We start from the raw sequence: 11061 nt of genomic DNA, 5'->3' as shown, positions 1-11061 counted from the left end.
AAATAAGACTGGTCCCAAAACCGATCCTTGAGGAACTCCACTAGTAACCTCCTTCCAGCCTGACAGTTCACCCTTCAGTATGACCCGTTGTAGTCTCCCCTTTAACCAGTTCCTTATCCACCTTTCAATTCTCATATTGATCCCCATCTTTTCCAATTTGACTAATAATTCTGCATGTGGAACCGTGTCAAATGTCTTACTGAAATCTAGGTAAATTACCAACCACCACCACCCCAAAAAAAAAAACAAAAAAAAAACCATCTCCCCAACAGACCCAGAGTCTGGAAAGCATTTGTCCCTCATACTGTTGAAAAGACTCACAGCAGAAAGGAGTCCAGCTTCTTAAATAATTCTCTAGCAAGACAAAGAAGAACCTCTCCCGTCTATAGACTCACAAAACACTTCCAAGAAATTGTAACTGTATTGTGTTTATCATAAAGAAACAAAAACGCTAAAGACACCAGATTTTCCTGCTACTTCAAAAAAATCTGCTTGAAAGAAAGATTGTCACAGTTCAACTCTTCTCTGTTTTTCAAACCAGAAGGTTCTCCCCTAAAGGAGATACACCGTTCCTGGAGGCACTGCAATACCAGGTCGATGCATGGGGCAGACAAAGCAAGCTTCTGTTCTAACCCACCCGTTTCAAAAATCAAGCTAATATGCAGTCCTCACATCAAGGACATATCAGATTTAAAAATTTTATTAAAGTAAATGTTTGAAATGAAATATACATAGGTTGAGAGGGAAGGTACTCTACATCTGGGGTCAGGCTTGGGTTATGGGGGGTTACAGATACCGTTTGCAAGGATGAAAAGATACATACATATCGCATAACCGGCATAGACCCAGATTGGGGTGCAAGGGTTTTTAAAGTGTCAGTGAATAAGTGGGCTCGGGTTCGCCACCCATGGAATGAATAAGGAGTCCAAGTCAGTATCGATGGAGCGGATAGGTACATGGGTGGGGTGCGTCCCTTGGTCCCTCAGGGAAGGAAGTGGGTTATTTCCCTGGTCGGCTGTCTCAATTACTCAGTGTGGTATTGGCGGTGTCCGGTGATGTGTTCGGTATAAATCTCTGGACCGCCTGATGGTGTCGGACACCATGAGCTGTCTCATGAGCCGGGCACAGCGTCAACCGACCCCACATGCTCTCAGAACCGGCTCGTTGTGGGGGTCCCATGAGCCCAGTGCTCCCACGATCAGGGCGTGTACCTGGACTTTGTAGTCCTGGGCTCTCAGGGTCTCAGTCAGCGAGGCATACTTCGACTCCTTCCGTGCTCGGACCTAGTGGAAGGCAGGTGACCGGTTTTTGAAAGGCACCGTGACGTCTACCAGGAGGACCTTCTTTTCTGCATCTGTCACGACGATGTCGGGTCGCAGTCGGCTGTCTGTCCCAAGGATGGCGGAGTCGATGGTGATCTTCCCCAGGGATGGTGGGATGGCTTTCACTAGTCAGTTCTGGATGGCATTGTGGCGGTGCCGCCAGGCTCCGGAGTGCTGCTTGCATCCACACAGGATGTGCGGCAGGGTCTTGTTCATGTAGCCGCACTTCCTGCAGCGCTCGTCCTGGCTGCCGTGGCGGATGGCTCTGTTGAGGGGAACGCAGTTGAGTCGGGCCCTGTGGATGAACCGTCAGTCGGCGAACTTGGTGAAGCTGCCCCCAGGGAGGAAGTGGTTACTGGCATCCCACTTGCTGGACACCTCGAACACCTTGCCCTGGTCTGGCTTCCGCTTGAGGTTCTCAGCGTAGTGGTAGCGGATGGCGTCTTTCCGGGGCCTTTCTAGCATGGCTCTGGCAGTCGGAGTTACGATGGTGTGGTCCAGGGTCTTTAGATGTTGCACCAGTATTCCCAGCTCCTGGCGTTCCTCACACCACTTCCAGCAGCAGCCGATCTTACCCAGGCGTCTTGAGGCGTTGCGGGCACGGGACCAGAGAGAGGATAGGTCTCCCCCCTCTCTCCCAAACTTAGCCTCCAGGGAGCCGCTGAGGTAAGTGGCAACGTCCCACTCGGAGGGGGCTCTGGCGATGCGTTTCCTGACCACACCCCGTACAGACTCCTGTGCGATGCTCCTCACTGTCGGGTCCGGGCACGTCACGAGGCGGAAGGTGTGGGTCATTACCACCAAGTTGCACAGGTCACCCATCCGAGGTATGTTGGCACTGCCCTGTCTGTGGGAAATGTAGATGATGTCTGTGCACGTCCTCTGGGGAAAGTGGAGCTATTTCTTAACCAGCTGTCTGATGGTTCTGTCAGCCTTGTTCAGGGGCACCTTGGCCACGGCCAATCCCCTGAGGACAAAGGAGATTTGGGGGATCAGGAAGGTGTTGAGGGCTTTGATCTTTTGCCAGGGAGCAAGCAGAGAGGAGTCTATTTGGATCTCTGCGATGGTGTCTTCGGGGGTCTCCCGGACGCGGACTCCTGTGGGTATGCCGAGGTGTTGGTATCTCTCTCCCTCTTCGAAGGAGGTCATGGACTCGCCCTGGATAAGGAACTGCGAAGGCCGGACCAGTGCCCTGGTGCCACCGTCGACGTGGAGGAAGGCGCACTTTTTGGGGTTGAAACGCAGGCCGATCCACTCACCAGCTTGGCTGGTGACGTCGAGCTTTTGCTGGAGGCTTTCCGAGCTGTCGGCGACCGGGGCCAGATTGTCCGCCTAGATCAGAATGCTGATTTTCTTGCCATGCAGGTTGAAGCTGGACAGGCCATTGGAGATGGCTCGGATGAGCGGTTCCATGACCAGGTTGAAAATGATGGGACTGAGGGGGCATCTTTGTTTCATGCCACGGCGGATGGGGATGGCGTCCGTCTCTCCGTCCGTGGCATGGATGGTGGTGGTGCAGTCCTAGTAGAGGTCCCGGAGGATCTGGATGAAGGTAGCCGGCATCCCGAACTCTCCTAGGGTGGCGAAGATGTGGTGGTGGGGTATGGACCCGAAGGCATTGGTCAGGTCGAGCCATGCTATGATGCACTGCCTCTTGGACCTCCTGACCTCCTGGATGGCCATCTGAAGGAGGAAGTTATGCTCGTAGCATCTCTCGGAGGACATGAAGTCCTTCTGGACTGAACTGACGGTGCCCCCGCAAACTGACCACTCTGTGATCCTTGCTGCGAGGCAGCTGGCGTACAGCTTGTAGATGGTGGAGCAGAGGGAGATGGGCCTCCAGTTGCCGAGGTCGTCTCGGTCCCCTTTTTGGTGAATGAGGACCGTCATGGACTTTTTCCAGGAGCGAGGAACACGATGGAACTGCTTGCATTTGGTGAAGATGCCAGCAAGCACCAAGCAGCCGGGGTCTTGCTTCCTCAGCAGATGGTAGCGGATGCCATCTTTTCCAGGAGCGCTGTTTTTGGTCCTTGTCAGTCTCTCCTGCACCTCCTAGGGGGAGAAATCTCGCTCCAGATCTTCAGTGAGGTCGATCCAGGGTAGCAGAAGGCACTCCGGGTGTCGCAAGTCGGTCTGGGCCTCATTATCGAACACGTCCTTGAAGTAGGAGTGGAGTCTCTCAGGCTGGATGGCACAGTATGAGGAGGTCCTGTCGAGGATCTCCCTCATGGCTTTCAGCCGGATCATCCTGTATAGTTTCTGTATATGGGATGCAGCCGCTGGATCGTAGCGGCGGCCGACGTGCCCTCTCCTGCCTTCTCTGGCAGTGTTGTTATGGCCCAGCGCAGAGAATCTGCACATGGCCTGTGAGGTCTCCTGGAGTTCCCTTCTGGCAGCAATTTCCACAGAGAGTTCTGCAGTCTGTCTGTCCATCAGGCTGTCGAAGGTCTCGAAGTCCTCAGCCTTTGCCAGTTCTCCCACCCAGGCAGATTGCCATGGTGTGGGATCCCTCGCTCGTGGCCGTCGTTCCTCCTGCTGCGGTGTCTCCACAGGCTCAGATGCTGGCCTTCTTGTTCCTCGACCTAGAGAGTGGTGTTCATGTGGGTCCTGAGGCGGGGGTCCTGATGTGGTGGTGGGGGCCACTCTCGGTGTCTCTGAGCCAGCGCTGGATCTTCCGGAAGGAAGTGGGGTTCTGGAGCACCGGTGCTGGGCTTTGTGGGGGCGGGGCTCTGTTTGGAAGCACTCGGGGGTGGTTCGAGATCTTCTGCAGGTGGCATCCGGCTGTCTGCAGGTGGTATCTGAGAGAGGGGTCCTCGGTGGGGCATGGGTTTTTTCCCAATTGGAGGCTCGTTGGGTAACCTTGGAGGGGGTGTTGGGTCTCCCGAGGGCGGGGTCCAGCCGGGGGAACCGGGGGCTGCAGGAGGCTCCTCCGTCGGCTGGGTCTCGCCATGTGGCCTGGCATGCAGTGTTAGTTGCTCCTGTGGCAGGGTGACGTGAGGTTGCCTGTGGGGGAGCACTGCACCGTCTCGTGGTCGTGTCACACCGGATGTTTTGTATGAGGTCGCTGAGGCGTCTGGTGAGGTTGTTGACCTGGGAGGTGGCAGTGATCCCCTTCACAGCAGGGTCCAGCATGGGGATTCTGGAGATGGGGCTGGTCCTTTTGGTGGCATCATCGGTCCTCGAGGCGGGGGTTGCACTTTCCTCTATTAGCAGTTGGTTCCCCCTTACCTGCCGTGATGGTGGGGATGCTGGTTGGGGTGCTGAAGCTGGACTATCGGTGGGGGTCGGCCTTGGAGCCCACAGGACTTCAGCAGGGTTCACCTTTGTGATCGTGAGGGGTCCCTTGCCCCTTGCATGTGTCGTGATGGGACTTGCATTTCTTTTGAGTCTCGAAGGGGGCATTGCGGCTACACCGGAAAGCAATCCGTTTGTTGTAGGTCTTGCGAACGTGCTTGCTGAGGGCCCCGAGGGTCTGGACTCCATGGACAGGGAGGCAGAAGGGGGCAGAGGAGGAGGCCTGTAGGGAGTGGGTACCGGAGGTAGATGTGGTCGTCGTCCCCTGCCTCACCATCTGTAGGGTGGACCCTTGTTGTGCCTGCAGACTCACCAGGTGATTCCTCTGGGTCTGGTGGAGAAGCTTGAGAAGGTGAAGTCGCTCCTGGGGGTGTGCTGGACTCACTGGCCATGATGTTTCTTTGCCCAGAAGGATAGCGCGTGGCAATGAGATCCAGGGCTCTGGAGTCCATTCCCCTTCGAGGGGCCCTCCTCTGGACAGGCGGGTGGTAAGAAGTTACAGAGTCTCGAGTTAAGGAGGTTGTTCCTTCTGGAGCATCCCTTTCTGGAACAGCGGAGCAGCACTCGGCATCCTGGTCCTCAGTCTTCTGGGGGGCTCCTCCGGTGGCATCCTTCCTGGCAGGGCAGCGCTCAGCATCCCGGTCCTCAGTCCTCTGGGGGGCTCCTCCAATGGCATCCTTCCCGGTGGAGTGGCACTCAGCATCCTGGTCCTGGGTCGTTTGGGGGTCTCCTCCGGCGGCATCCTTCCCAGTGGGGTGACAATCAGCATCTTGGTCCTCAGTCATGTGAGGGGCTCCTCTGGTGGCATCCTTCCTGGCGGAGCGGCACTCAGCATCACGGTCCTCAGTCCTCTGGGGGGCTCCTCCGGCAACATCCTTCCCGGAGGGGTGGTGATCAGCCTCTTGGTCCTTGGTCATGTAGGAGGCTCCTCCGGCGGCATCCTTCCTAGCAGGGCGGTGCTCAGCATCCTGGTTCTGGGTCGTCTGGGGGGTTCCTCTGGCGGCATCCTTCCCAGAGGGGTGGCGATCAGCATCCTGGTCCTTGGTCATCAGGGGGGCTCCTCTGGCAGAGTCCCTCCCGGCGGGGCGGCGATCAGCATCCCGGTCCTTGGTCATCCGGGGGTCTCCTTCAGTCGCAGCCTTCCTGGCAAGGCGGCCATCAGCATCCTGGTCCTCAGTCATTGAGGGGGCTCCTCCAGCGGGGTCCTTCTTGGCGGGGCGCCCATCAGTATCCTGGTCCTGGATCCTCGGAGGGGCTCCACCAGTGGCATCCTTCTGGGCAAGGCGTCCATCAGCATGCTGATCCTGGATCCTCGGGGGGGGCTCCTCCAGTGTTGTCCGTCTCGGGAGCAGGAGAGCGGTGTTCAGCATCCTGGACCTGGGAAGCAGGTGGGGATCTTCTGGGGTCCTCCTCCTGAGGAGCTGTCAAGACATTCTTGCTCCTGGATGTGAGGTCCCCAAGAGCTGGCCTTCTGCTGCGCAATCTTCCTGTAGAGGTGCCTGCTGGGGGGGGGGGTTCTGCCAGCTCCTGATGTTTTCATCCTTGCTGGTGGTCCAGGTCTTTGGGCCAGGTTTCCATTGGGTTTTCTGGAAAGTGGAACACACAGGAACAGCAGCAATCAATGAGGATGTAGCTGAAAAAAAAGAAAGAAATTTCTTTCAAGGTTTCAGCAGTATAGTGCATATGCAAATCAGCTTCAGCAAAAGCATAGATCTGGAGGGCAGTATCAATTTTTTCAAAAATAGCTGCAGGAGATTCTATCTTCAGGACAATGGCTTGCAGATATCTATATGAAGAAATTAAACTAATAAGAATAGCTACAGCTTTTAGATAATGTTTTCACCTCTTAACTCAGAGAGCCAAGAAGCAATACCCATGCTCTGCGGTGCGCGCACACCCCTTGCCCCCACTGCTTTCTACCTCAACGTGGCGAGCTCTCAGCCATGCAACGAACACCGTAACTAGGTAACTCTAAGTGAGGCTCACTTCCCTAAAATGACTCCAGTGGAAGAATTCAAAGCAAGAACCCTTGACACACAATTCTGTTAAAAAAAATAAAAACGACAGTTCCCTCTACACTCCTCATTTGCACAAAACCCACCCACTGACCTGCTGCCCCTGAGCTGCTTGCACACCGACCCCGGACACTTTTTTTTTTTAATTATTTTCCTTGAGTCAAGCTAGGAATGTGACTCAAAGGGCCACAACCTTCCTCCTCTTCTGCTCCTATGAACTAGCCCTCGTCTGGGCAAAACATTTACAGAGACTGTTTCCTAGGTTAAGACGGTGTCATTTTCCCAACGGGAAAGAGATGGAAATTCTCTTTTCTGCAGGGAGACGAGGGAAAGAATGATCCAAACCATGCAATTAATTCTGGAAGGTAGACTAAGGAGAGCGGTTTAAAAACCTACACAGAATAGACTAAGAAAGCAGCTGTTTAACTGACCTACAAACAACGACAAAGTAAAATCTGCAAGAGCAGCCTTTCAACTCAGAGGCCTAATAATAAGATGTAACTAATAACTGATGAAAGAGTTACAAATGACTCGAAATCATATTCTTAGTACAAACCAAATGGTAACACAGACAACATTACTTTTCTTCGCTGCTCTTCAACCACGATATTCTCCCCAAAGAGAGGTCCACCGTTCATGGAGCTTCAGTGCCACATTAACAGGGCGCTGTGTGCAGTGGCTGGAGGAAGCTGATATTCCATCTCCCTATTCCAAAAAATCAGTTTTAATAGCTAGTCCTGAGATAGAGGAAGTATCAGTTCTTAAAGTGATAAGAACAGATTTAAAACTTTGATTCCAGCAAATGTTAAAATGATTTAAAATACAGGTTAATAAAAACATTTCTAGTCCTCTGCATAGAATGCTTAAATTATCCCCAAATAGAAGGTTTTGGTTTAAAAAGTCATAAAAGGCACGTCCTCCAGAATCTGACACTTGGTGAAGTCTAGAGCACACAACCGATTTGGGGGTTGTGCCCTGCTTCTCAACAGGCTGCCCTGAGGTTGCCACTCACAGTCACAAGCTACTCCAGATGACTCAAGCCCCTCCCTCTCAGGGATCAGTAACCGGTTAGCAGATAGGAAAGAAAGGGTAGGAATCAATAGTCCGTTTTTACAACTGAAAGGGGTAAATAGCAGGCTTCCAAAGTATGAGATGAGACTACAGACATTAGGGCTGGTCAGCTTAAACAAGAGATGACTAAGGAGGAATAGGATACAGCACCAGTTCTCAACCAGGCGTCTGCCAAAGGAAACCTGGGCTCAACCCACCACCGCCAGCCACCAAGCCCGCCTGCCTGGTTTGCAGCAGGGGAGGAGCACAACACAAAATTGCAGCATCACTACAGAACAGAAGAGAGAGCTGTCCCCCTCCCATCATCAGTAAGGGTTGCCTCACAGCCACAAACAGGTAGCAGCTAGTCAAGGAGACACACACCGCTGGTCTGTTCAAGAAGCAAAAGTCCAACCATAATTCTGCTTTCTTTTCACTACATGAGGTAACAGCCTTACCAAATTGGGTAGAAAACCATAAACATTACTCTCCAGGGAAAATGTTCTGTTCTGTTCAAGCAGAGAGGAACAACAGATTTATACCATTTGAAGAAGAACCACAATCTGTTGCAGAGGCACTGCCAGGGGAAAGGCGCCTTCCGTTCAACTCGGAGTGACTACACTGACAGCCCCACTAAACCTCTCCCTTTTAGAGGAAATTTAATTGAACCAATTTAAATCCCAAATTGGCTCATCGGAACCAGGAACATTGGGAGCAAAAGCAGCCCCTTGGGCAGTGACTCACTGCGCTGTATGCAATGCACCCTGGGTATGGAAATGAGAGTTCCCCGCTGGCCTCCAGCGCTCAAAGGAGTCTTTTCTCAGGGCTGCCCCTGCTCGTTCCCCAGCTGGGTGGAGATTGGAATGCCGGGGGTGGGAAAGCTGCTCTCCTGAGACAGTCCCACTGATGCCCAGGCGCATGGCAGAGGGAGCCGGGCAGGAAGCCAGAGGGCAATCGGTCCCCCGCTGGGTTAGCAGGCTTAAAACCCAGAGCAGACGCACACACCTCACAAAGGAGCAGGAGCTGGGATCTTGAACAAGTGTCAATGTAGGGGGGAGGGATAGCTCAGTGGCTTGAGCATTGGCCTACTAAACCCAGGGCTATGAGTTCAACCCCAGAGGAGACCAGGTGGGGATTTAGTGGGGGATAAGTCCTGTACTAAGCAGGGGGTTAGACTTCCTGACAGCCTCTGTTTTTACTTAGATGTTTTAAAAAAAGAGTGTACGCTACAGAGTTTAGGCATAGAAGTTTCTGGTGGTCAGGGAATAACATTACAGATTATTAAGGGAGTACAAAATTTGGTTTAAGATCAGGTGGCATAAGGAATACATCATCTGAAATAGCCCTGATTGGGAGTAAAAGGTTAACGGGTCAACGTACAGACACTGAGATAGGAGGGTAAGTTGTTCCTGTGACGGCTATGTTCAGGTGTGGAGTATAACGAGTGGATATGATGATGAGGCTGGATTGACCCTCATTTGATGAGATTTAACGTTCAGTGAGCTTACGACTCCGGTTCATACGGTCCAACGGAAAAAGTCTCTCACTCATTGAGATTCTATCTGGCAGCCTGGATGCGACCTGGCATTGTACCTGCTGCTTGGTCTGCCTCTGCTACAAAGTAGCTCTCCTCAGATCCTCGGGGTTCGGTGAGCTGCAGCTAACCTGACCTGATACACGGGAACAGCTTTAAACAGCACCCTCTCTGCCTGTGCAAACAAACAAACAAAATCAACCAACCATCTTCCCAACAGCCTGGAAAGCCTTCATCCCTCATACTAACGGTTGAAAAGACTCACCGCAGAAAAAAAGGATCCCAGCTCCTTAAACAATCCTCTAGCAAGACAAAGAACCTCACATATCTATCCACAGCCTCACAAAACATTAGACTCTGAGAAAACATATTTTGTTGTAAAGAAGACAAGGGTTTCTAACCTGTTTTCAACAATTTGAACAAATCTGCTCTAAAGGGGCATCATTACAGAAAAATTTGTTCTGCTTTTCTAACCAGAAGATTCTCCCCAGAAGGAGAGGCACCGGTCCTGGAGGCACTGCAATACCAGGTCAATGCATGGGGTGGACAGAGCAAGCTCCTATTCCAGCCCCCTGTTTCTCACCCTCATTTGATGCAATGTAAAGTTCAGTGTTTTTTAATCTTTTCGACAATCTAGTTTAAGCGGCGTCAGTTTGAACTCTACCCTGACATCTGTTGGTTATCTGTTGTAAAGGTCTTTTGGAGCTGATGTTATTTGCATGGTCACACCCATCCCACATTGCATGATGGGCCTGCTTGTCCAAATGGTTGTTTTTGATGCTGTGGGGGTCCCTAGTCTTTGTTATTGGGGCAGGATTAATAAATTGTTGTTATCCTGTTTATTTAAATCAAGGACAGAATAACTGTACCTAGCATTTGAGGACTGAGAGCTTTACCCTCATACTTAAAATGTTCGCCTTTAAGGTTATGGGTTCCAAAACCCAAAATGTTGTGGATGGAAGGAATAGACATTTGTTTTTCTTAGGTTAAGTGGTTTGTCTTTCCTGTATCTGGTATGCAAAGACAAAATTTTTTGAATGTGAGAGTTGTTGGTAATATGCTTTAACCTTAGATCTCCTTTTTTGCATTGACAGGTAAAAGGCCTAGCATAACCGTGCTGAGAGATAAGGCGAAAAACATGGGAAATGATGCTTGGAATGTTCCCATTTGCCCCCCAAGTTATTCAGCCCCCTGGAGTCTAGAAGTTAATCGGCAGAATTGAGTGTAAAACAGTGGCTGAATGCCACACCCCCAGCCCCGACGGTTTTGCAGATAACTATATTTTTGCAGTTCTCAGTGGGTATATATGAGGACAGAGCCAGTTACTAAAAATATGTTTAAGACTTGAACCCTACCTGGATGGGATTCTCCACAGCCATTTCCTGTCCCTGTCCCATGGGAGGATAGGATGAGCTGGAGCGAGACGTGGGCGTCATTCTGCAGCCTGGCCGGATGAGAAGGGCAGTTGTGGAGGTTTCAGAATGGACTTTAGTTCATTTCACATCACAATTCCTCCAGGCCCTTTCCCTGCAGACAGACATCCTAGAGTCTGCCTTGCTGGGAAAATGCTTGATCTCTTTATTACAGTGTAGACCTGACCCCTCCTGCCAGGGCTAAATCCACAGGCATTTTTCAGCCTCCGCAGTAATAAAGTCTCTGAACAAAATGCTAGAAAGGAGCAGAACCAAAGGGGCTGGGTTGGCTCCATAGGGGACCCTGGTTATCCTTCCCCACCGGTGCCCCAGCCATGCCCTATTGCAGAGAACAGCCACCCCATTTCCACCCCAGAGGGAGCTGTGTCTCAGGGCTCCCCCATACAGCACCCAGTAACCCCGATCCCTTTTTG

General features: G+C 51.9%; 1 protein-coding gene, 1 non-coding gene and 1 pseudogene across 2 annotated transcripts; all 3 read right to left on the bottom strand.

Moving 5' to 3' along the window:
• Nucleotides 1-556: 556 nt before the first annotated feature.
• LOC115661232 lies at nt 557-727 on the bottom strand (annotated as a pseudogene).
• A 3977-nt stretch (nt 728-4704) lies between these two features.
• LOC115660746 (ankyrin-2-like) lies at nt 4705-6141 on the bottom strand. The gene is made up of 2 exons (XM_030582400.1): nt 5935-6141; nt 4705-5867 (listed from the first exon to the last, which is right to left on the bottom strand). The coding sequence occupies exon 2, from the start codon at nt 5795-5797 to the stop codon at nt 4730-4732; it is 1068 nt and encodes a 355-aa protein (XP_030438260.1). The 5' UTR covers nt 5798-5867; nt 5935-6141; the 3' UTR covers nt 4705-4729.
• Nucleotides 6142-7251: 1110 nt separating this feature from the next.
• Nucleotides 7252-7448, bottom strand: LOC115661233. The gene has a single exon (XR_004003042.1). It is a non-coding gene; the product is annotated as a U2 spliceosomal RNA (small nuclear RNA).
• Between the last annotated feature and the right edge of the window lie 3613 nt (nt 7449-11061).

This window comes from Gopherus evgoodei, chromosome 13 (genome assembly GCF_007399415.2).
Source record: "Gopherus evgoodei ecotype Sinaloan lineage chromosome 13, rGopEvg1_v1.p, whole genome shotgun sequence".
NCBI classification, from domain to species: Eukaryota; Metazoa; Chordata; order Testudines; family Testudinidae; genus Gopherus; species Gopherus evgoodei.
This window is presented reverse-complemented; position numbering and strand designations above follow the sequence as displayed.